Source organism: Barbatula barbatula (assembly GCF_947034865.1).
Source record: "Barbatula barbatula genome assembly, chromosome: 4".
Classification (NCBI taxonomy): Eukaryota; Metazoa; Chordata; class Actinopteri; order Cypriniformes; family Nemacheilidae; genus Barbatula; species Barbatula barbatula.
The window spans coordinates 6,873,292-6,900,303 of record NC_136768.1 but is presented as its reverse complement, the minus strand read 5'-3'; the positions used below and the strand labels follow the sequence as shown (position 1 = coordinate 6,900,303).

The following is a 27,012-nucleotide window of genomic DNA, read 5'->3' as shown; positions in this document are numbered from 1 at the left end:
GGTTTGATTTTGTTGAAATTTAACAAACACTGTACTGGAATGGCCCCAACACATCTAGAAATGCTGATTTGAAATGAAAATTAGAAATGGTCTCTTCATTTTCTATGCGGCTGTATTTTGGCGTATATTGACACCAATTCGATTGGAGTGCTTGCAAAGAAACATGCATTTTGTTGAGACTAGTTTTGAATAGCCTTGAAAGAAACTAGTACCACAGAAATGACATACTCCAGCTTTAACTTGTTTCTTGCCATTGCGTTCATTCCTTCATTCATTCTTGAGAATCAGTAAATCTTAAATCCATCAGCACTGACGTCAATACCCACAAAACTTAATAGCATCAGAGCAAACTTCATTCCACTTACAGCGCAACAAACAGATCCCCTTATCTTCAGCTCTTAACATGCCTGTAATATCTTTTCAGCACCCGGGATGAACAGTGAAGCATCTCTAGTTTTACTTTGTAGATGCAACTCAATCACAGATTGCACAGTTGTGTGAGGAGAGGATTACAGTAAAATCATCTGGTGCGAGATTAAAACCATCGGCCTGTGAAGATGATGTATCTTAAAGGGGTGATTCGCCGGAAATACGTGTTTTTCTTTGTCTTTGGTGTGTTATAAGTTGCCCATACATGTATTAGACATGTAAAATAGATGTATTTTATCTGGAAGCGAATGCTCACCCAGACCTGCCTGAAACGCCTCGTGTAACCACATCCCTGCGAACGTACGTCAGTTTGTAACACAAATTGACTATGACCGCCCAAATCTAAACGCGAGTAAAGTGGGCGGTCTTGTACATCTCATTGTACCGGTGCAGCCCGAATATTGTAAGAGGCGTTACATTTCCGTGCAGTTTTCGACCAATCACTACGCACTAGTGAACTGGCCAATCATAGCACACCTCGCTTTTCAAAGCGATGAGCTTTGTAAAGTATCATCGCGTCTCAGAGGCGGAGCAAAGAGGAGATACAAACATGCACGTTATGCGGAAAATACAGCGTTTCTTAAACCTTAAATCGTGTATACATATTGTATCACATCTAAAGCAAACAATAATATCCGTTTTAGCCGTGTCAAATGACCCCTTTAACACCACACACTGTACCAGAGTATGTTTATTCAGAGCTGACTCATGACGTCAGAGTGAAATAAGGTTATTAAGTGGACATTTACTTCATTCTCACTGCAGATGACTCGTGATGCATTGACAGGAGCGTTACCATGACAACCGCTGCCTTCGAAGCAAGTGCCCGCTTGTGTGTTTACACACGTAAGGTTGATTACAGGGGTTACGCTCGTGCTTTTAAACTTAACTGGATGTTGATAGACACAAAGCAGGCTAGATAGCGAAGAAAATACAAGGACGTGACCCAGAGAGCGTGTTCTTTCCATCTCATATTCGAGTGTCTGTCACAGCAAACAGCCATTTTGAAGAGGTGTGGAAAATTACTGTGTTTCAGGGCATTAGTGACTGAGTCAGTAATTGGTCCTGACAGACTCTTTTAAAACCATCCTGCATGAATTCAATATGTTTCACATTCTCGCTCTTCTACTCGCGCACACACACAGCTCAAGGTAAAACGCACACACAGATTTCTGTGCAGACAGAAGTGGAGATGGAAATCAGAGAGGCATGCGGTGATTTAAAGCTCACGCCAGAGGTATAAGCTGCAGGAGGTGTGCAGATGCCCCACAGCAGAGCTTGCTGACTCAGGAAGCCTTATGCGGTTAGATCCATAATTTCCATAAAACTCCACCTGTACAGCCGACTCAGGTGTGCAGACAGACAGATGTACTCGCACACATGGATGTGATTTAAAATGCACTTGCCTGAACGCCATAGCAAAAGAACTTCCTGCACCAAAGGACATTATGGGGGATGCACGATAAAGATAGTATGGACTAGGAGCAATTCTAGGATTTTAGTTTAAGGGGGTGGCCCAGCCCCTACCTATATTAACTAATGTGGCTCTAAAAGATATATCTCTTGCCTAGGGAGAAAGAAGTATGCAAGTTCAGATTTGGCTAACCTAACACACAGAAGGTTCTAGCAAGGCTTAAATATGGCCCAGGGTATGGAGCAACACAACCTATATTCCTATAGAGGTCGACAGATTTAAAAAGAGACCCGTTAAAGTACTTTTTTCTTCAAATAACCCCATTAATCTAGTGTACTAAAAGGAGATTTTTTTACTGCAAAAAATAAATAAACGTAAATAAAATTAATAATAAAAGAATTTTGCAAGATCAATTATTTGTGCTATGCTACCCACATTTACTACTAACTGCATGCCAACAGTTGTCATTTGTGTCATTTTCTTTCTCTTGGGTGACTGTTAGAGACAAACAATTGTAGGATTAAAATAATGCTTAAACACAACTGAAAATGAAATCTCATAGAATCACGTGAGATATAAAAGAGGCAAATTTGAGCTATAATATTTATCATGAGGTTATTACTATTAAAATATATTTACATGGCAAGCATCAAGCCTGTATTACCCACAAGAGCACCATGACTCAATATGTCAAGAGCTATATGTGTAGAAATCGCAATGCTACAGCTCAGGCATCAAGCACATTTTAAGGGATATTAAATAGTTTAAGGTGGCAATGTGTGATCTCACAAATATCCAAATTTCTCACAAGCACATAATGAAAACTTGATGCTTTGTAAATGCATTTGATAAAGAAACATTTGGGAATAGTAAACAATTACAGTTTTGTATCCAGGACCAGACTGTTAGAGGGATATCAAGAGTACTCATGGGCCTAAAAAGAGCCAATCTCATGTAGCTAGTGTTAGTCAGCAGACTACCTTCAGCTTCCGCAGAGACGCTTTGATGAGAGAGACACAGGAACAAGAGGGAAATCCACACGCTGCAAAATTCCATCTCTCTCTCTCTCTCTCTCTCTCGCCCGGCAGATCCTCAACCGTGGACTGATGTCCTGAGACAGGCTTGTTCTCTTCTTTATTTAGCTGTAAAACTTTCTCCCTTTTATCTGAAAGAAATAGAGAGATTGGTATCGTCACACATATGCATGAACACACATTAAAAAAAATCATCTTGATCTGTTCTGTTAGAGGAGTCAATGTAATCGTTTGAATCTCTGTTGAAAATCGCCTGCATAATCCGCCACATTTCTCCTGTGAGATATGGTTGCGCAGGCCTGCTGAGCACCAGTTTAGTAATGAATATCACTCTGATAGAGACAGAAATTATTCAAATGAAACAGAATTGTTTCTCAGAGGTTAAAAGACTGTGGTATGGCACAGTGATGAGAACAGGATTACATTTGCTTTGTCTTTGAAACCAGGATTCAGCTAAGCCTTTTTTTCCATTAAATGATAAAATAATAGACTGTGTGGCAAATAGGGATTTGATACAAGATGATAATCTGGTGTACAACAATACATTTGAACCGTATCCAAATAAAAACTTTCAAGGAATAATCAAGCGGCCAGGCATTGGGCATTGAAATGAGAATTGGAGAAATATGATTCATTATTCAGAGTTCATACAGACTAAAACTCAACTACTTGATTTTTTTAAAATATTTTTTATGTATTACAGATTTTCTGTTTTATGAATTATCCATAAACACACAATCATGCACCCAACATATGGAACACTTTGAAAAAGATTAGATGATGTTAATAATAAATGTCTAAATAATGTATTGCAATTCAATAGACAATTGAGAATCCTGCGAAGAACGGCCAAGCTAAATTATTTTCCCCGAATTTAAAAGCGATCGGTGCCTTAGTTCTCAAAGAATGTTTCCGCATCAGGCTGAATTCCTCAAAAAAAAGACTGCAATACATTTATCATGCATTTTAAAATCTGTTCAATGCACTTTTGGAGAAGCTGAACTCATATCTATTGGGAACAAGTGGCAGCATGAAATGTGTTTTGGTTTCATTGGATCGCTTATGCAGTTTGATGCTTTCTTATCTCAAATCATGTTTGGTTCTCTGCATAGACTATCACAGAGCCTGATAGATATGGGGTATGAATTTTCAGATATCCTTCGAGAAACATTTGCCTGAAGGTAATAGCATTAACAGCATGTCACGATATGCAAAAAGATTATTGTCAAACATTATTATTCATGTATGTGTGTTGTTTTATGGTGAGCATTTCAACAATACACACGATGAAGTTTTCCTCCAAAGAATATTACTAATCCTTCTGTCCTAGTAGGTCCTAGCACACCAATTGATAGCTAGATGAAAGTCTGTCCATGACAAACATCATCACGGATGGTCAACATTTTTTTGAAATGTAGCATTGGTGTTCACTATCAATAAAGGTGCACAACAATGATGTGGTCACCCAAGCACCACACCAATATAAGCATTGCTATGAAGTTTGGTACAGAATTTGACAGGATTTCTAGATAGTCTTTCTATTAGATGTTTCAACAAGGCTGTGGGAATTTGCCCCTGTTTAGACATAAGGCTTCTCCACCATCGCGCCACAGTCTGAAACGGTTACAGTTATGTTTCACGTGATTCTGGTTCGACACGGCACGATTACAAACTGTTCTCGGCTCTGAATGTTTGGCACGGTTGTGTAACCGTTCTGTATCGTGCTAATGAATGTGTGCAGAGGTGCATGACGCGTTTGTGTTTACATTCTAAAAGTTTCGTGAATCAGCCCTGCGGTGGAAAATGAAACCATTTACGTACCTGCCGGCATGGATCGGCACGGAGTGGAACGATTAAGCAACGGAAAAGCGCTCAAGGGCATCAGTGATGTCAGGCAAGGATATTGAGTGATTGCTCACAATTTAACATTGCAATTCCCCCCAAAAAAGAATCAATAGGCTGTTCAGGTTCTTGCAACGCGGACTCAATACATCATTTTTTCAGATCTTCAAAATGGCAGATCTTGAGGGTCATTGTTATACTAGAACATACTTCTATATTTTTGTATTATTGCTTCGATCATGAGGCTTTCAATGTTGGTTCATTTACATCTAAATGTACAATGTTATCCTCATGTTATAGGCAAATGTGACTTTCTTTCTTCTGCAAAACCCCAAAGATATTTTGAAAAATGTAAGTAACCAATAAAATCGTCCCTCATTGACTTACATTGTATGGACACAAAACCACGCAAGACATCTCAAAATATATGTACAATATACACAATATATTTTGTGTTCCACAGAAGAAGAGTCACAAAGAGGTTTAAAAAACATGAAGGTAAATAAACAAGGAGAATTTTAAGGAAATATTACAACGAGCGAGTCTCCGTTCGAGCACCATACAGGACTGTCAAACTGCAAAAACCACAGGCTTGCAAATACAATGCTTTACTGCATGACTGCCGCTTCTAATGCGATGGAAGTGGTTTGACAGTCCACAAAATGAATGCGACTCTATGGGTTTGGTGACTTTAGAAAACTTATCTTGGGTGTACAGTGCACAGAATTTCCTAAAGCATTTTTCCATACTGAAGCGCTACATCTTTAAACCATGCAAGGTGTCACCACAGCCCCTTTAAGCAGGTCAGACAACCTTGGTGTACTCAGTTTGCTCAGAAAGACGCATGTTTTCCTATCGCAGATGCAGTTGAACGGGGCCAGACCTTACACGGTGGAACGTAGGAGCTGCACATACCAGTCAAACTCGGTCCTGTTTGAGCATGCAACCTCACACGCTTTCATTCACCCGCTTGCACTACAGTCGCTTTACATGGCCTATGGTACTCTGGATGAGGTCGAGAAGACGTTTTGGTGACGTGATACTGAATCGCCATCCTTGGACTTTGAATGCCGGTGTCCGATTTAAGAATCAATCTCATTGAACGCATGGATATTTGCATCAAACGCCTGGAGCGGCAAGGTGTCGCGGGCGTGACTCAGGGGATACACCTCTGTTGCCTGCCGAATCTATTAAATGCATAGCAGCTTGCATATGTCAAGCCATGCAGCATAAAACATTTAATCTCACAAGCGCAGGTTGACCCGGGAGTTGAACGTACATTTGGATTGTGCTCTTTGAAGGATTATAAAGGTACAGGAGTTGGCCTTCTCCCTCTCTACGAGCCTCTCTGTTTGTTAGCCATTTCTGCATTCTGCCACTTCACAGAAGATTATCTCCATAGCTGTAAATTGGATGTTCCAGCAAAACATATGACTTAAAAGTGTCCAAAATCGCTCCCACACCCACAAAGCGGGACATCAAACCAAACTGTCTGGGAACCAATATATGGAGCGTGTGCAAAAATAAAATCCACACAGGAAACAAACAATTCCACAAAAAGTGTAGTTCAATAGCTATTCATGTGCAAACATCCAAAACGTGCTTTACTGATGACTTTTTTTCCGGAGATAGTGAGGGCAAGTCTCCACACAACATAGCACAGTCGTCAAAACACATACTACAAGAAAGGCTGGGGAAATAATGCTGTTTACAGAAGCTTATCGGATGCAAAAGGCAGGCTGTCAGCGTACGTCCATGAAGTGACTTGATGACTAAAGCAACGATGCTCGACTTTGAAGAGCACGTAAAAGCATGCACGGGGAGGAAAATGCTATCTGACTAAAGACATCACCAACACACTCTCCATTTTGTTCAAGGCTTTTTAGTTGCATTAGTGGAGCCATTGAAGCCGTGCGAAGCCCCGGTAAATGGAGTGGAACGGCGTACAGTGAATTGAACAGTCTGTTATTTTGTTCCACTATAACTTTATCACAGAATGCATTAACAAATAAATGAACTCAAAACCGTCATACTGGTTCTATGAGAGGAGCGAGAATGAACTTTGAAGAGAGCAATTGCAGTAGCTTAGGCACTACAGGACTGGCCCACATCCAGTGTGATTGGCAAAAAGGAATGAAAGAAAGGAACTTGGCACAGACCGAAATAGATATACAGCCCTTTCTATTGTGAAGCAATGAGCTGCAAAATGAGAGTTGCGTAAGACAGCAGATACAAATTGTCATCAATTAGAGTTACATTACAGAACACCTTTAGAGACCCAAACTCACCTCTACTTCAGAACACAGAACCATGATCCTCAAATTCAGAATCGACAGCCGTCTGCTTGACTCAATCCACTGGGGATCTGTAAGATTACAGTAATAATCCAATAAACTAAGCATTGGTTATGGGATTTCCACAATGTAGGGTACAGTCCCAGGACAAGAGGGGTGTGAGAATCCAAGAGAGCCTCAGAGGAAAGTGTGAGAGAGTGAGAGTGAATGAATGAGGCCAATTCCTCTGAAGGGGAAAGTTTTAGGGGGTGTGGAAGAGCTACAACAGGTTGGCTCACGGTTAAGGCAGAAGGCAATGAAAGACAGACAGGGGAGAGAAAGAAAGGAGGGGGTAGAAAAAGTCAAAAGAAAGTGCACTATAAACTATGAAAGTGCTTAGAGAGCACTTGAAGGACAAGTTGTATATTAAGTATACTTTGCAGCCACAAACAGAATCAAATTTTGTTGCTCTGTGAGTTTATATATGTGACAACAAAAATGAAGTCCTTCATTTCATATTATTCCCAAAAATCTAGTTATTATTTACAGTACGAATATTACTAAATATGTAAAAATATCATTATTATATATTTCTGGCATAAAATAAGAATCTATAATTTTGATATTTTTTGGCTATTACTAAAAAGATTCCTGCGCTTGTTTTGTGGTACAGGGTCACATAGCTCATGCTTTGTGTAAGAGGTTCTTATCCTTGGGGAATCCATATCATTGTATTAGCCGTAACATTTACTTTAAATTCTAAATAACTTTTCGGGGGGTTAACATCATTAGTATTTTCATGATTTGAGGATTTGCAAAGTCATTATGTGTTTGACCTGTGCTTGAAGAAGTTCAGAAGGTCGAAAAGGTGGAAGTATATGGCATTGGTTTTGTGCATCGGAAATAAAAGCCGCCTTGACCCCTAAGCTGTTCAGATGCCCTCACGGCAAGCAGGGTAAAACACAGTAAAAACACAGCACGCCTGTTCACAAGAAAATCACATGACAGCTCTTCTTCAAGAGTCTTTCACAGGAATGCAAGGGATGGAGTTTATTGGTTCTTGCCGGTTCACTCAGCAAAACCACGCACAGACAGAGACCTGACTGCTCTGACCTCTGAGGTCAAAGGTGAAGAACAGGATCATCCTGCAGAGAAAAGGGAGAAAAATGAGGAGGCTGTAAAGTGTTCTGCATACATGTAGAAGAATGTATGGAGTCATGTTGAGCGTTAAAAGTGATTTATTGAGTTTGTTACAGCTTCAGCACAAACGCTTAAAAGAAAGGTTTTTAAGACGAAAGTATTTTAGCCTTGTTTTCCAGTAACAAACATCCCTAAATAAGAGTCATTTACTTGAGAAGCAAAACAATTTTTGAAATCAGTTTTTCAGCTAAATCTAACTTACTTTAGTGGGATTTATGCTTAAATAAGGTGTTAGAAAATTAAACGTAATTCAAGGGGAAAACAAGTTTTTTTCACCCCATTGGCAGATATTTAGGCAAATGTCTCGCTACATTTTATTACATTCCTCTGAAAACTAGACTGATTTGTAAAAAAGCGAATTATTTGCAAAACTTGGATATTTGCTTAGCACAAACAACCTTTTTGCTTTTAAGTCCCACAGATAGCAGGCGGTAAACAAACCTTTAATTAAAAGACATGTTTACATTTTCTATTGAGCACAGATATAGGTATTCATCAAATAAAGATTAAACTATGGAAAAAAAGCATTTGAACCAGCCGTTCAATTTTTATACAACACATTTTACAGTCAATACACAATACACAAAAGGTTGACCAATCAGAATGAAGTACTTCACAGGGACAAACAATAATTGCAATGAATCTGTTGAACCTCCAGCACACAGATGATTCACAAATCTGATATAACATCTCGTTAGCTTAAAAAACAGAGAATGGCACATTGTGTAAATGAAGGTCCCTCTGAAGTCACTTAGGGGGGAGGATTGGATGAATCGAAAGACACAAGGGGAGAAATGAATTCTCAATTTCCTCTTGTTTGACACACAGGTGTGCTAAGACCTGCTGGGCACAGAGAGGTCAGGCTTTCATGTCCACGACCTCTCTGGACAATGGGTCAGCTCTTTCTACGGGGTGCCAAGAGCATCATAAATCATTGTGTCTTTGGGTGTCTGGAGGGACAGAGAGATGGTAGACCAAAGAAAAAAGAGGGATGACAAGACTCCAAAAAATGTGTGTAAACTGGCTTTGAATGCAAAATTAATTATTTTATTAATAATTAGACTTTTTGATCTCTCATTGACTGTGACTTGCATTACTACCAATAGATTAAATCACAAGCTGTTGCTATTTTGCTGTATAGCAAACATTACATAATGTACCGAGGCACAAATGGGAGGTATTGTAAAGCTCAATGGGGCTGCTTTGACCTTTCAGCTAGAAGAGCCTAAAAGGATTTAATATAGTTTGACAACATGTGATTCGAGGTTAAGAAGCTCATTGGTTATATTATTGTGATCTGATTGTACAGCTTCCCAGAATACATTATACAGCATTCAAAAGGTTTCTTTCCGAAAACCGAAGCAATGAAACAAGCTGGCTATGGCCGAGCGAATTGATTTTACACATACATACTGTACGTAAACAAACATAATTGCATATAATTTATATGAAAACTAGTGAACTGCAAGGAGCGCATCTGGTCTGAGTCAATTCTAAACGTCTGTCTTGAATCGGAACCCTCAAAGCTCAAAAATGATGCTCACTGTGCAATAATGGCGCTCTAGTGGCATCATTAAGCAATTAAAAGCACTGAGAAATAAAAGTGCTGAACAAAGCTGGTAACAGCAAATCCTCATGGGAAATATCAACAGGCTTTATTAACTAGCAGCTAAATGCAAAGTTTTAGCACATAACCATCCCCAAAGTAGTTCACACTGCAGCTGAAGAGTGCTTTGATTCATTTTAAGCTTTCGGCTTAAGAGGAAACAGAACAAGAGAGAAGCAAAGACCGATTTACCAAAGAAATCTCTTGTCAGTCACGCAATATAAGAGTTCACAGGGCTGGGCTGAATCGCTGACATGGTGTTGTAAAAACATCAGTAATATGATGGGTAATTGCTCCTCCGGTACGGATAGCTTGTTTTAACAGGCTGGCAATGGGATTGACTCTATCTTCTCTCTGCATTTGCATCACTCTGATCCATTGTACTGTATATACTGTAATATCTAGCACACATAGACATCACCACGGCTAAATGCATAATTTCCCCGCACCCAAAAAAACACAATGTTTTGTGTTCAGGTCTGAAAAATGAAGAGTTATTGCCTCACAGGCTCCTCCGAGAAACAAATTCCAATTTGATGATGTATAGATTTAATGTAATGTTGAAATCTTAATTATAAGTTCATTTTCTGTGCTCCGATGGCCCCGGCGGTTCATTATTCTGCCCTGCAGTGCCTTTCCAACTCTACTTTAATTGTGTTTTTGACGTGGAATGAGTTGAAAGTCCATGTTTAAATAATGTGCCTGCCTGAGCTTTGCTACTGGGGGAAAAACTATTGATTGATGTAATATAAACACAAGTGCCTCATTTAAAGTTACGGAAGTGTGTCTTCGAGGAAAGAAATGAGGTGGTATGATGTGTGTTTGAATATGAATGTAATATTTCAATTGCGTGTGTGTGTACCTATAGTCTCGGGCACAACTGGCAGGCTCTCTACTCCAGATACTTAAGGTATCATTGCCGACGGCAATCCAAACACTCACAGCTGTCAAGACAGAACCATCTACAAACAAAAGACTTTAACTATGCAGATATGTACTTGGTGCAAATAAGACTAAATCACACCCGCATTCCTTTAAATAACAATTCCAATAGCAAACATTTTAAAAGTGTGACAACACAGGCTGGAAAACTTCATCATATACTTACCATCATGACGTTCTAAATCTGTATGACTTTTATTCTCTGTGGGACAAAGACTTTGGTATTTATAAACAATGTAGAATAGTAGTGCACAAAGATCAAAAGTTATCAAATAAATGAACAAAAGAACAAATGAAACAAAGCAGGATTAATAATAATATGAATATACACTCACCTAAAGGATTATTAGGAACACCATACTAATACTGTGTTTGACTACCTTTCGCCTTCAGAACTGCCTTAATTCTACGTGGCATTGATTCAACAAGGTGCTGAAAGCATTCTTTAGAAATGTTGGCCCATATTGATAGGATAGCAACTTGCAGTTGATGGAGATTTGTGGGATGCACATCCAGGGCACGAAGCTCCCGTTCCACCACATCCCAAAGATGCTCTATCGGGTTGAGATCTGGTGACTGTGTGGGCCATTTTAATACAGTGAACTCATTGTCATGTTCAAGAAACCAATTTGAAATGATTCGGGCTTTGTGACATGGTGCATTAACCTGCTGGAAGTAGCCATCAGAGGATGGGTACATGGTGGTCATAAAGGGATGGATATGGTCAGAAACAATGCTCAGGTAGGCCGTGGCATTTAAACGATGCCCAATTGGCACTAAGGGGCCTAAAGTGTGCCAAGAAAACATCCCCCACACCATTACACCACCACCACAAGCTTGCACAGTGGCAACAAGGCATGATGGATCCATGTTCTCATTCTGTTTATGCCAAATTCTGACTCTACCATCTGAATGTCTCCACAGAATGCGAGACTCATCAGACCAGGCAACATTTTTCCAGTAACTGAGCAGATTGTGAAATACTCAGTGCGGCCCGTCTGGCACCAACAACCATGCCACGCTCAAAATTGCTTAAATCACCTTTATTTCCCATCCTGACATTCAGTTTGGAGTTCAGGCGATTGTCTTGACCAGGACCACACCCCTAAATGCATTGAAACAACTGCCATGTGATTGGTTGATTAGATAATTGCATTAATGAGAAATTGAACAGGTGTCCTTTAGGTGAGTGTATATAAATGAATTGAACATAAAATTTATATAATTATAAGAATCAAGAATTCAAAACCAGGAGTCTCTAGTGCACGCACACAGTCCAGGCAGGTTACGGCACTTCTATTGGATCTGCTCCAGAAACACATAGTTTGGTTTGGTATTCAATGAGCTAAGGAAACCATTGCACTTGATGAATGTCAAAAGGAGGCCAAACACATAGTGTTAGACTGACAGCAACTGAAGAGGAGGAGAAAGAGTATGTCAGTACTGTTAAACACATCAGTTCACACAATAGCACCACTGTTCGGTATCTGCATGTTTGTATCCGCGGCTCTGCTGTATGTGTGCCTGTATGTGTTTATGACTTTGAATGTGTTTCTAAATTATTTAACAAAATCACATAGCCATACACACATACACACGCTACAGTCCGTCGGCTACAGACAGCGAGATGTCTAATGAGGCCGGTCTTTGAACCCAGGCCTGATTTATGCTTTGCTGAATATCAAAAGCATACACACATTTATTTGAGCAGGAATGCAGCCATCTCTGACATTCACTTGAAGGGTTGCTAACCACAAGCAGGAACAAGCACTAATACCCCAAAGGAAAATTCAAAGTCGTCTTTCTACATAAGTACACATAGACACCTACTCACTCATTCACTAAACGGATGCATTTTTGCATTTGTGCACGGAATTTCAGTAAAAAAAAACATTATATGAATAAAGCACAGGCAATGCAACTCAACCAATCGCTAACTGTGATGCTTCTTTGAATCTGCCCACTTACAAATCATTATACCAAATGCAAGTGTGATTTTGAAGAAAAAAATAATTAAAAAAAGATTCAGAGGCTAAAGTTGAGTGTCCGTATGGTTTGGAGACGCAGCTATGGTCACCGGAGGATGCACACCTCCCACCCCAAGACCCTGCGATGCCTTCACCTCCCACATCTGTCAGGAGCCCTGGAAGCTACTGCAAAGCATCTAATGATGAATTCTGGGAGGAATAAAGGCAATAATGAGGAAAACAATGGACAAGAAAAGTGGTGATATGAGAGAGAGAGAGAGAGAGAGAGAGGAGGATGGACCTTAGATCAGAAAATAGAATAAGCTGCGGTGGGTGGTCATTTATGAGAGAGAGTGGAAATTGGTAGAACGGAAATGTGTGTGTCCTTCAGAGAAGACCTATTATGGCCTGAACAGTCCTTAGGAGAAGAACGTGGGAGCTATGAGAACAGGAAAAGGAAGGACTTATTAAAGGAAACTTAAGATTAACATCAAGAGTCAAGCTTAGAACTAGTATAACACTGCAATGCAAACATTCAGTGTGTCATTATGATTAAACAAGGACCCCAAAATAAATGTTCTATGATTTATTTATTTGTAAATGTTGATCAAAACTAGTATACTGGAACACAGAAGAAGATATTATGAGAAATGTTTCAGTGGTTTTGTATCCATACAAGGGAAGTCACTGGGTGCCAGAGTTATTTTGTTACCAACGTTCTTCAAAATATCTAAATATATTTAAAAATATTTTTGAAAATATTAAAATATTTTTTTTTGTGTTCTGCAGAAGAGAGATCGTATGGGTTTGGAATGACGTGACATGAGTGCATAAATGATGACAGGATTTTAATTTCTGGCCTAACCGTCCCTTATCAAATACACTAAAATGAATAAAAGTGTACATTTAATGCCTAAATGTAGAATAATTGGTACTAACTCCCTTTTAAATAGACTATAATTTGCCAGATATAATACTCATAACTTTGACACTTTAGGTGATCATCTACCCATCTATTTCCTTAATTACAGGCCACATGAACACCATCCCCACTATTAACGGAAGCCATCACCTCTTTCTCAAATATAAACATCCATATCCCTGTGAAAACTAGTACTATCATTATCTTCAGGAATGTAAGCAGAGGGTCGGGCTTCAAAGGTGTCAAACTGGCCCATATGGAGAGGAATCTTAAGCCCTTGATATCTGCAGGGTGCGAGTGAACATCCCGCACAGAACCTGTGCTCACAGGCAGGGTTGGTGAGATTTGCAGCCCTGTGGGGTTACAGCTGGCCTTCAGAGTGTCGATTCTAACTGGGGTTTAGGCTGTGGGGATGTGTGAGAGATTACATACGACCCGGAGGGAACAAAGCGAAACAAATATAGTTTTCTGAAATGTGTGCTTTTGTCATCTCAGATTTTTTTTAATTATAATTTTCATACATATCTATACCAAAGCTTGATAGAGGTATTTGTCACTAATATGCAAGAAAACCATAATTGCATTGTCTTTATTATTATTATTACTACTGATGATATATTAATAATAAAATATTTCATAATTATTACTATTGTTATCATTATTTACATGGATACATTTCATTATTGTTATTGTTATAATTACTACCACCACCACTACTACTGCTAATAATAATTATAACAATAACCATAATATTATTAATAATAGGAAAATAATAACAACAGCAATAATAACAACAACAATAGTAACAATAAATTATAAACCCTCCTTATTTGACCCTAGCTGTGACCTCTATTTAGACCATATAGGACAAAGCAGCAGCTAGACATTTACCAAATCAGTGCTTTCTTTGCTTTTTCAATTTTATGTTTTCAACTTTTAAGCTTGGTCTTCGAAATAATAAATCTTCATTGTTCCAGCTTACAGAATTCACAGTATAATTTAGACACGTCAATGTGATCTGAAGAATCAGCCCCTCATCTTAAATCCATACCGGAGGACCTGGCTAGACACGCCAAGTATTTTAGATTCACGATTCCACGCTTGCTTGTGTTTAGAGGACACAGAGAGGAGAGAAGCAGAATGTTTGGCTGCGGCATCAAAGGTGATAAATAAACCTGTTAAACACATCTGATAACATCCACAGAGCCGTTCTGCAGCAGATATGAAATGGTGCTTTTAAAAAACAGCAGTATCTTTATGACCCATGGTAAAGCCTTTGACCAAGATGAAGGAAAAAGCTTCGGCCAGCTGGCGTCCTGCTCCGCATGAGATCTGGAGTGGGTTAGCGCATGGGACACATGCAAAGATAGATGGGTAGTGAATGAGAGATAGAGGCAGAGAGAGAAACATTTAACTTCACCTGACGGCTTCTTTATTCTGATTCGCCATGCAGAGCAAATGGGATTGAATGCCACTGTTAAAGTCATTTAAGTATTTCATTATTAAGAGGCCGTAAACAAAATGTTCAGTGCTACAGAAACATGGCGTGTTAGAATTATCAGTGCGTTTCATGATGAGACAATATCATAATGGCTGACCTTCAGAGATAAATAGGGAGAATTCCCTAATTTAAAGTATTAGAAATATTCTTTTACCAGCATGAGGGAAAATGAATGTGGTGCTGTTGGCACATGAAGTCAGTGGCTTCAGTCTTGCTGTCTCCAAATAGGCAAACAGGAGGTGCATTGCAGAGAGCCAGTTGCCTTGGTAACAACAGCCGAGGTGCATGGATTCCAAGCAGAAGTGCCACGAATTCTCAGAGGTAAAGCTAACTACACTTTTTAAGATTAAATGTTGACTTAACACAACAGCTAGCCAAGCAAGGCCGAATAACATAAATTTGCATTTGTATATGTAAGTAATTAAAAAGTGAATACTTTGGAGCATTGCTCCTTGATTTTAAATCTGTGTCATCAATCTTTTATAGAATTTTGTGATTCTTAAGGTTGACAGCTGATTCACTTTACATGCAGGAAAATGTTATCATGTTCCCAAAACAAAAATCTCACTTTATTGCATGTATTTGTATAAAAGTAAAATCAGTCAAACATTTCATGGATTTGTGTTGTGAAAGGTAATGCAAAAAAGTCAAAGTAAGAAAAGGGGGATACACAAAGCGCTGCTAGTACAAAACTTATTGTGAGTTGACACTAATTTATTTACACCCTAATATCACATTTGTATTAAGCACATTTGCTAAACTAACTATAATCAAATACCCATAAATTAAAAAATATATGAATAATTGTTATCATTTCTGTTCACATTTACATCAGTTTGTTACATCACTGTAAGACGCAATAACTTTTTATAGATACTTTTTTAAACACATCAAGTTTTATTAAATTAAATTTATAATTCCAATTTTACATTTTCACAATTGTACAACGTTCCAAAGCAGCTACATTTAAGCAATACTCATTGTAGTAAAGAGATATAATTATGAAAAATAAAGAAGACACAGAATAAATGGCAATTTTCTAACGTACATTAATGAAGTCTGTTATCAGACATTTCTATTCATTAAATGACCAATCTTTGGCATTCTATTCAATGACCAAAGTAAACATGAATCATACTACATACCATTCTACCTACATAAACTATCAATAGCAGGTACCGGTATTTATTGTGAACCCTGCAGGCCTGAGCTTACACTTACAGACCAAAGCCATGGAGAACACAGTAGCTCTACATTGATTTAGCTTCTCTCTTAGTCTCTGGGTGAAAATATGATTTATATTAGGCTCTTTTTCTCCCAGTCATGCTCTGGATAATGCAATGTGGATGTCTCTTTTTCTTCTGAAACCTCATCAACGGTCTTGCTACACACCGTCACCGTATTAGACAAATAATCTCACATTGCGCAATATTCACAGTTGTTCAGAATAGATGAGTATATAATGAAGCAGTCAGTAAGGTGGATGTATCATGCCCAGGAGCTCTTACAGCACTGTGAACTATCTTGTCTGAAACTGAATTATGAGATCACTGCAACATCTGGTGGTAAGAGAGACTGACGCTGATGGACGGCCAAGTGTGTGTGCACACGCACAGAATCACATCAACCTCAAACTGATGAAAAATGAACATTGAAATGAAACCCACCTTGTGTCAAGAGATATCCTGCATGGGTGTTTTTAAATATTTATTCTAGTCATAAGTGTCAGATTAAGTCATAAGATACATTCATTTCAAGAGGACTGTCTCTTTAACCATTCGTTTTTTTAACTCGGGATGGCCAGTGGAAGAGGTTCATGTATTTAACCATGACTCTATTTGAGAAAAACGATACACAATTTACATTTTACTACACAGCTACTTATAAAATAAAGGCAGAATTGATTTAGGTCAATATGACACATAAAACCTGAATTCTACAGTTTAGTGGTTTTTATACAAAAATGTTGCATCGCAGTGATTGACCAGACAGAATAGTATAATAATATTAAAAGTTGATATATATGCTTTTACTATAAATGTAGTTTGTAAACGACAACAAAACACATCAATGCCATTATCGTCTCAATTTAGGTTGTTTCAAGTGCCTAGATCAACAAAAGATCAGCACTGACTGTCCTTTGCATTATCATATACTGAATAACTGTCAAAATCATCTTCAAACTAAATAATTAAACTCGACTTAAACTCGATCTTTTTTATTTTACAGCTATCTAGACAGATACAACATTTAACTGACATCCACCATCTCCAAATATGTTTATCTACACCCCTCTCTACTTTTCTGCTCTATCCGTCACAGTTTTGAGCCAGAATCATTGGTCTTACGTCCAGATGGGATGGGGGGCAGGATCGGTTTGGTGTTGGCGCCTGGGCGGCCCGGAGAAGAGGGCAGGGTCGGAGAGATGCGCTCGGAGCCTAGGCGTGGAGCATCGGGAGTTAGACGTGAATCCATGCGACCTGCGAGAGACGGGTGAGCAAATAAATACCATAATATGAAACTTCAAACATCTGCTGTGAATCTAAAACAGACATAAAACTATAAATGTAGAAAGTTTTGAAATCTGTGATCTGTTATTGCCACCAGCTCTTCACCTTTGGAGTCTCGCTCCTGCCCCAACATAGACATATCCAAAGGCTCTATATTGAGCCCTGACCCAACGTCTGATCCCCTGGCAAGGCTTTCCACTGAGTGCACGCCTGCCGAGCTCCTCATGGACAGGCCGGAACTGGCACGGGATTCTTCCGAACTGTGAGAAAGTGGTGGAAAAGACGCATGAATGAAAGAGAAACGTGCAGAGGGGATGAGAGAGAAATAAAAAGGTGGTCGCATCGGTGCTTTCATTATTTTGACATATGCAAAACCTATAAAGGTTTTCCCACAATCCTCTGTTTTGCTTGAAGGAAAATCCAAAGAACAACAGCTATAAAATGGAAATGACTCACTCGCTTCCGTTAAAACACATCAGCGCCGAGTTAACTAAAGTCTCAAGTCGTTCAATACAAACACTTGTGATTGGCATCAGAATGATGGCGTTTTGTTTTTACAGAGCTGGCAGTGGTCACATATCCCCTGATTCCACCGCTTGCATTTCAATCGTTTTCAAGTCTGTACTAGAATTCCTAACTAGATCGTGAAAAGCACACATTCCGTTTTGCGGGCGGAGAATAAACAAAAAGCCATGCTTACAATTTGAACTAGCGTATTAGCAGTATAATTTTGTACTATCTAATAAGCAAATGCCAGTGCGCTACGCGGGCCGGGTTTTGTACGTCTCGATGGATTCCTCTTAATGAGCTAAATTACAGTGTATTTAAATATCTTGGGGACATGCATATTTCACAGGAGCAGTCTTGTATTTCCTTGCCTGTTTAGAGTCCCCGAGCTCACACGCGGGAGAGGCAACAGCACCCATCGTCATAAATCTGCATTTTACGTGCTCTAACACATACATCTTCCACACGGCTCGGGGCAGGTCTGAATGCTTTAACTTTGAGCCGGGGATATAAAGTTTGATATTCGAGCCTAGATGTGTGTAAAATGGAGACAGGGGTTATAAATAATACGGGAGGGGCTGCAGGATGAAACATATCTTGGGGTGTAGGGATGGTGAGGATTTGGGAGAAGGTTAATTGTGGTGGTGTGCAGGGGTCAGAGGGTAGGGGTGAAAATGCCAAGGTGTGTGTGGCGTGCCTGCTGTGCTCAACGAGTTCAGGACCACCGAGGCAAGCTGAACGCATCGGGGATGAGGTAGGACCTGCCGTTGGCCGGGAATGAGAGGCTAATGATGATGGAGCGGTTGGTGCACTCCTGTGACGTAATAAAAGAAACACACACAAATACATAAAGAATATGTCTCTAATGCACATGCTGGGATGTGGTGGCATTTGCTAAATACAATGTTTAAAACAACAACATTTACATACTTAATCCAAAAACTCTATTGAGTTACCTTTGAAAGAGCTCGGCATAAGCGCCAGGACTCTTCCCATTCAGAGCCTCTCGAATTAGCTGCTCGCGTCTATGAGAAGTCGTTTCCTACAGAGTTAACAAAACATTTAAACAGATGTATCTGTGACTCTATTATATTTACAACCCTGACCCAAATACTGGATTATCAGAAAAACATAAAAACGAACCTACCCTGTGGTTCAACTTAACGTGAAAAGTTACGGCGCAAATAAAGCAATAACGGAGTGTGTAAGAGTGTGTAGACGCTCTCTCACTTACAGATGGGGTCCGTTGGGGGGTCATACTGGCCTGGATTTTGTTTTGGTAGTTTCTGCTGTAGGAGTCTGTGAGGTCAGCGTCCTCCATGTTTGCTGCCAGTAACTCACCTGTTGAGTCGACGACAGAGGTATCATCAGGGCACTCGGCCATCGTGAACAGATGTCTGCTGTGGCTGCAGCAGTGAAATGTCACAGCTTCACACCGGGTACAACTAATTACAACTATATCGCTTATAATCCACTATAAGTGTCCCTTAGACAGAACTGACTTCAGTTAATGACCCGATAAAATCTAAATCAAAGTTTTGAGGCTTTGAATACATGTACAGTTGCTTGGAAGCCATCCGCAGAATTCCTCTCTCAATGAAATGGACGAAAATGAACACTTTTGATATTATGTCATACAATAAAACCGCTTACTAGAAGAGGTGTTGCCAGGTGTGATTGAGGAGGTATTAACTTCCTGCTCCTCGAGACCAAGGTACTCCTTTACCAACTGCTTTAGGGTCACGTAAGCCTCATTACGATCGTCTAAGAAACACAATGAAACCAAAAAAATCACGGCATGTAAAAAGGAGGTCAACTGAGGGAGCAACCAAGTTTCCATTAGAACCATTTGTGAAATTAGCGCTTGGAAAAAGAAAGACAAATCTAGCAGGAGTGTATTGTAAATGATGAGAGAGTTCAAATGTTTGGGTGAACTATCCCTTTAATGCAAAAGTGTTATTGGTCTCAACGCGTTAATACATGTTTGTTACCACATGAGATGACGTTATCGAAAAAGCCTGGCCTTTCTCTGTTGATCTTGGCGTACATATCGATGCGAGACACAGCCGTTTCCATCTGAGCGTTACTGTAGAATCCTCTGGCTTTCAAACAGCATACATAATTTTCAACAGCAGCTGGGATCAGCAGGACGTACCGTGGCTCGAAATATGAGTTCTTCAAGCTATACACTCCCTAGTGTTGCAACAAAGACACAAAACAAGCATTTTGCACTACAATGAACCACTTGACCCATTCTGCTGTGTTTTATGGCTGGTCAATTTTCTTAACATATAGTGGAACATGTTTTCATAATGCCGTACCTCTAGTTCCATATGTATACAGCAGGCCAGACCCTCGCGAGCCACGCGCTCGATAGACTCCCGAGACAGACCGTACCAATGACCTCCGTATTGGATCGTCTGGACAAACTTACCCTGAGAGTGAGAGAGTAAAAGATAGAACTGTAAAGAAAACATGAATGTCATGGATGAACACGATAAAAGTTTAACCAAAGTTGATCTTTTGAATGGGGAGGATCATAAACGTTTGTGGTGTTGAATCTAGATTCATTGCAGAGCAATGTCTTAGCCGTGACCCGAACTTTTCACCTTTCGAGCGCCGGGGAATATCGTTCTTTAGACGGCTGCTCACAAGCAAACCTTTGACCCCTCTGTCTTACAGCACCTGGGTCCATTTAGCCTCTGCAAAGCTTTTCATCACCCAGCGTGATGCTGCGGTCTCTTCCTGTCAAGGTTTTTCTCAAAGAAAACGTTTTTTCAACAATGAAACAAGCCTCCAACACATCCTCTTCTGAACGTTTTTCGTTAGGTTGGCTTCAAAAGGTTGGTACAACTTAACCACAATCTTTGTGAAGGGAACAAACAGAGGAATGCCGGCACACATCTGCGTTACGGTGATAAAGGTAAGAGAGGTTAGTTTGTAAACCTCAGTCTCGTCTCTGTGCTGGCGGCATACGGTTATAATCATACATCAAAAGCATCTATCAATCACTAACACTGGACTTGTACAGTCCAACATTCGGGAGTGAGACTAGACATGCACTGTCTCAAAAGCACCTGAGGGGCCTTGGGTAAAATCTGTGTTCCCATCAAATATTTGACATGTCATCGCATTACAGACCAAATAAAGCCCAGGGCGCTGCGTTTCTACGGATGAATGTGCACAGAACCGTGTCACAGGACTTAAATACTGTTTGGTGCGTTTGTGTTGAGTTGATCTGAGTGAAATACTTTGGATTCAATGCGTGCTTTCATATGTGCCACCAGGAGATCTTAGCAGTCATGAAATTACGAAACTGTGTAGTGTTTAAAATGGTTTGAGGAGAAAAATTACCATTTGAATCATTGTTTGAAATTCGTCCTTGGTGACAAAGTGATAGTCTAGACCATCTTCTTCACCATAATAGGGCCCCCTGGTGGTGTGGCAGGCACTACAAGATAAAAGACAATAAAGTCATTTTAAATCATTATTTACAGTGCAAATACTAATAACCATGTGCAATTTGTTAAAAGATTATGAGAGAGAAAATTACTATGCACTTTAAGCAAACACTTACCCATAGCCAAAATATTCACTGAATTCCTGACACAGCTTATGAGCAAGTTCTCTTTTCCCACAAGCCTGTGGACCAGTGAGAACCAACATGGGGTAGGGAGTATCCGGGCTCGGCAAAGTACTTGAATTTAACAGACGGACATGCCAAAATACAGGTTAGTCAATACTGTCTGTGAGTTTATAAGCTACTGCTTGACTTTATTGTAAATGAAGACTCACTGTACAGCTCTACAATAAGTTTAGTTCAGAACTGAGCACAATGAGCGGGTTGAAAGGCATTACGCCTGAGGAAAATGCCTTTTGTGGACCCAACATTCCAATAAAATGATTTGGAAAGCGAAACTAAGTCACACCTGTCAAATATAACCTGCGGTTGCATGAGCTGGTACAGCAAATGGGTCATGTGATCTTTGGCTGCTACCACCTCCAGAGGAGGGTCATACTTGTTCACAGAAGACACCTAAAAAGGAAAGACAACATATCTAACAGCTATAAATCTTTAATCACTAACATGCTTTATTTTCAAACACATTGCAGTACAAAGTATTCCTTTCAGGTTTGCGACTCCAATCACCTTCTCCTCCGCCGTTATTGACTGTTGGTCCAGAAGCGTGAGATGCTGAAGAAGGAAGATCACAGCCAATCTGTAGTCATCTTGGTCCTGTAACAAAGCAAATGGGAATAGAGAAACTATAAAGTGATGACGAAAGGCCCACGTTTGATGTAGAGTATATTGATGTGGCCTTACCTGGACTGGGTTTTTGAGAAGATTCAGGTCTCTCAACAATTTCAGGTCATGCAAATGTGAGGCCTCATTTATCGCGGTGATCTGATATGCATCGTACACAAAAAGAGGATTTACAACAGGCACGAAGAGAAATAAGTCATTTGCTAAGCTTTGGGTCAACTATCCCTTTAAATACAGTATCTATACTGTCTGATATCATCATGAGTATAGGGAACCACCAAGGGTCATGTTTTTTTGCAATTTTCCACAGACTATCTTTACGGTTTTACCTGGTCATACCTTTTTGTTCCGTCAGCCCTTAGTTATACCGTGGCATAAAATTAGAAACCATTTGCATAATACAGTAAGATAGGGATGTAGCAAATCCTTTACCAGATTGCTCTCAAGGTAGACGGTTCCCAGGAGATAGTTTCTCTGTAGACCTGAGAGGCTTTGAATCCGGTTACAGGACAAATCTAGAACCTGGAGCTTCCGGAGCGTCTGGAGATTCTCAATCTTTTGTATCGCATTTCCTCTCTTAACAAACACACACACACACACACACACATATACACTTATCATTTCAATGACTTCAAGAAAGTAACTAAAGTAAGTACTCTCATGCCATTCTGCACGGACATGTAACTTGCGTGATTGACAGGTGACCTCATTTAACACAAATTTGATGGGTAGGGACTGACAGGTGAACAGCTGGTAAGACAGGGAAAACACATAATAATGAATATGTGTCTCTCGGTACACCCCAACGTATCTCTTGCCCTAGAAAGACAGCATCAGTCTATCATCTAGAGCTCTGGCCCTACAGTACCCCATGCCTGGAGCAGAGCAGCGGGGGGCATTGACCACGAGGGACTCTGGAAGCTCCAGTTCCAAAGTGTGATGGGTGTGAGAGGAGCAGGCTGACAGGAGCACGCTGTTCAGGGTCTCAAAGCAACTGGGGGGCAGACAGGTTTAGCATGCGCAGGGTACATATGAGCGTATTTACTGCTGCGTGTGTTATTTTTGAACGAGGTCCAGGCTCTCTCACGCCAGCCGCTCTGCCTCGGGGGGACACGGACACCAAAGGACACAACAGGGCTGCTGATGATGAAGAATCTCTTTGATAAAGGACAGCATAAACATCCTTCAGCCGAGTGGCAAAGGTCTGGTGGCACGCTGGCCAGCCATATGGCGGGCATCAACACCAGGCTTTGTCAGATTTTCTGATAGGGTTGGAGCTAAATCATGCACAGCCGAAAAACCCACAGTCAGGGAGATACGCCGTCGGAAAATTCACAATTGTCAGTGGCATCAAACAGTAGGGGGGAGGTGGCAAAACAAGAGGCGGTGCTGTTGCCCACACGATCACAGACAGCGAGCGTGGTAACTTTTCTAATGTGATGACACAAAGACATAACCTGGATGAGGATGACAGGGGATGGTGAAACGAACACTGAACGGAAATTCAGAATTCAGAATGGGCAGAATTCGAGAAGTCTTGAAGTTAATTAATCCAACAGAGACTCGTAAACATTTTGTGGGAAGAGAAGACTAGCATCCCAGACGTTCGGATATATCAACTTGGACCCAAGCATGACATGATTACATTCGTTTATCGCCTTCACATCGAGCGTGACATGTTTCTCCAAACAGACGTAAAAATGAATATACATTTCCTCCATCGACTCACACTGTTAATTTGCCACTTCAAAACACACATTCATTAATCTACAGACCAGTATTTCATGATGCAAACTCATATTTTATACTGTTCCTCTACGCACTTATCATTAGTCAGCAGGAATATATCAGCTGTGTTAAATGTGTGTTGATGTTATAAATTTGTGTGGTTAATCGTGTGTGTGTGTGTGTGTGTGTTTTAGAGGGCTGAAGGTACCAGGCAGAGCTCTCTGAGGGGCAGATGGTCCAGACCCCTAATGTGTGAGATGCTGTTATGGGCCAGGCTGAGGTGAGAGAGCCTTTCACACTTTTCGAGCCCCCTGATAGCACTAAATGAGTTATCTGACCGGTGAGGCATGGTCAAAGAAAATTAAGTTCACCTGCTTCTAACAAATCAATGGCTGAAATTCAACATTAACCCAGATTTCTAAATAACAATTGCTTGTGTTGTTGTGAACGAGTCAACATTGTATGTTATTCCTAATGATAAAATGACTTTGTTTTTAGATGACGTGATCATTATCTGATTTGTATTACCTGGCTTCATTCTGGCATGTAACACCAACAATTCCTGAGCCAATAAATTCCCAATGGTTAAAAACTCACGTATATCTTGTTAAACAGCCTCTAAAATATGTTAACTAAAGTAAAGGAGCTGTGAATGAAGTTTCATGTTTACTTCAGCCGAACTCTCTTTGCAGTTTTCAGAAGGATACAGTCAAGAATGAGCTTGGTCAAAGACGAATACCCAGCGAGATCCTTCATTACTGACATCTGGTTGTGTGAGAAATTTACTTCCTGTATAAAACAAACAAACAAAAACACGATAGCACATGAATGTTAAACATGAGCGAAACTTAGATTTTAGAAATGCCATGATATTTTATAATATTAGGTTGAAATGATAACCTTCATTAAATGAATTAAATAGATTGTGTCCTTGTGTCCCCATTTATGTGCACGGTTTATTTTTATACAAATAAATAACAATACAATTCTCAACTCCACTTTAATGAATAATATAATTGGTTAATAATGTAAAACATGTCATATAGAATAGTAACTCGTAAAGGCATAGTTCACCCCAAAATTATACGTTGGTCATCATTTACTTACCCAGGTTTGCCATTTTAAACCTGTATGGCTTTATTTTTTCTGCCGAGCACAAAAGAAAATATTTAGAAGAATGTTGTGAAATAAAAACTGTGGTCCCCATTCACATTTTCGACACAAAACCATTGCAAGTCAATGGGGACCAACAGTTTTCTGTTACCAACATTCTTCAAAATATATTCTTTTGTGTTCTGTCATACAGGTTTGATATAACACAAGGGTGAGTAAATGACTATCCCTTTAAGTTACCCTATGTTATAGTATGTGATAAAGCTCACACATCATCACATTAGACGCTGTACTGAACTGATTCACCTTGAGATTTTTTGGTGCCTGGAACCCAAAGAAATCGGTGAGATGGTTGTGGGACGCATCCAGTATGATGAGATGTGGCATGTGACTCACGCAGGATAAATCTACCAGTCACAAAACATTAAGCAGAAACAGCAGGAGAAAGATGGATGACAACCATCCACACAGCTGAGATTATTCATCACACTACCAAGCAACCATGAAGGGCACAGTTGAAGAAAAAATAAAACATCCGGCAAACATTTTCAACAAGAGGATATTAGAGCAAATATCTACATTAGTGCAAGACAAATCTGAGTAGAGCTGAAACATGACAGCAAATGATATTTCACCATATAGTTTGTTTGTAACCCAAACATTAGGCGGGTGTAAACCTACCTTTTATTTTATTGAAGGGAAGCTCTAGCTTTTGAAGATGGATATAATTGCATAAAATGTTGACATTTTTCAAGTCTCGCCCCTGTGGACAAACACAAGACGAAATTCAGTTAAGGTGCCAATAAAATGTCATCCGGTAAAACTGTGAAACCAGAGCAGAGTATGACGCATTAGAAAAGTGATGTAAACTGATTTGGGGACCACTTCTGTTTCTCTCTAACAAATTTATACGAGTAAACAATATCAATGCTTCCTAAAATATAGCTATATTCCACGCTTGAGCTCAGTTGAATAAACATGGAGAACTTTATGTGGGAAATAGTACAATTTGCATAGATATACGTAGATACTGTAGGTGATATCAACAGTGACCAAAGGCGATCTCCAACTGATCTTTTCCATTTATATAAATATATGATTAAAGGACCAGCCAAATATGAATTATTGATAAGTTGTAGTCTTTATTTCTGCAATGTTTGTACGAGTATATAATTCATGTAATATGAGTAGATGTAATTAAACCCATTTTTTTATTTGACCCATAAAGCTCATTTTTAGGTGTAACATTGTTTAATATGACGTCAGGGCGCATTCAAATGAAATCATGCATAAAAATGACTCTTGGCCACTGCTGTATATTTCATTGTAAAATATAGGAAGAGTCCAAAATGAAATAACTAATGAGATCATGTTTTATTATCGTGCGTTCCGATTAACATCAATCAAACTGCAGTTGGTTTGCTTTCATTAAATCCATAATAACTCATAATATCATTATTATTGAAATCTTTTTATCTCATTTTGGAAGCAAACTCTTCATATTATATATATATTCATTGGCATCACTCACCGGCACAGAGAGGCACAAGTAGGTGTGCTGCAGTCCGGAAGCTGACAGCGCCAGATTTGACAGGCCTTTGGATACCTGCTCCTCCCTTAATTCACCATCATTCTTAATTTCACATAAACGAATAATGTAAGCAAACTATCAATGCATGACTTACTTTGTGCTTGTTTTATAACAGTCTATACAGTGAAGTGTCTAGTACATTATACGTTTTTTTACCTCCATTGTTGTG

At 39.6% G+C, this 27,012-nt stretch overlaps 2 protein-coding genes across 2 annotated transcripts in view; both read right to left on the bottom strand.

Moving 5' to 3' along the window:
- Nucleotides 1-2,899, bottom strand: part of col7a1l (collagen type VII alpha 1-like) — a gene marked incomplete at both ends in the record, with an annotated part of 47,110 nt that extends 44,211 nt beyond the window's left edge. The window contains one exon of the mRNA XM_079454386.1: nt 2,824-2,899. Within this exon, the coding sequence (XP_079310512.1) occupies nt 2,824-2,899 (76 nt within the window). The remainder of the gene's footprint in view (nt 1-2,823) is intronic.
- A 14,547-nt stretch (nt 2,900-17,446) lies between these two features.
- Nucleotides 17,447-27,005, bottom strand: lrguk (leucine-rich repeats and guanylate kinase domain containing; the record flags this gene model as incomplete). The annotated part of the gene is made up of 20 exons (XM_079454385.1): nt 17,447-17,610; nt 17,746-17,900; nt 18,845-18,961; nt 19,104-19,189; nt 19,382-19,488; nt 19,801-19,911; nt 20,139-20,340; nt 20,469-20,582; nt 21,502-21,598; nt 21,725-21,844; nt 22,077-22,183; nt 22,298-22,384; nt 22,472-22,552; nt 22,844-22,987; nt 24,348-24,472; nt 24,847-24,928; nt 25,559-25,659; nt 25,934-26,015; nt 26,784-26,885; nt 27,000-27,005. The coding sequence occupies 20 exons, from the start codon at nt 27,003-27,005 to the stop codon at nt 17,447-17,449; spliced, it is 2,190 nt and encodes a 729-aa protein (XP_079310511.1).
- Between the last annotated feature and the right edge of the window lie 7 nt (nt 27,006-27,012).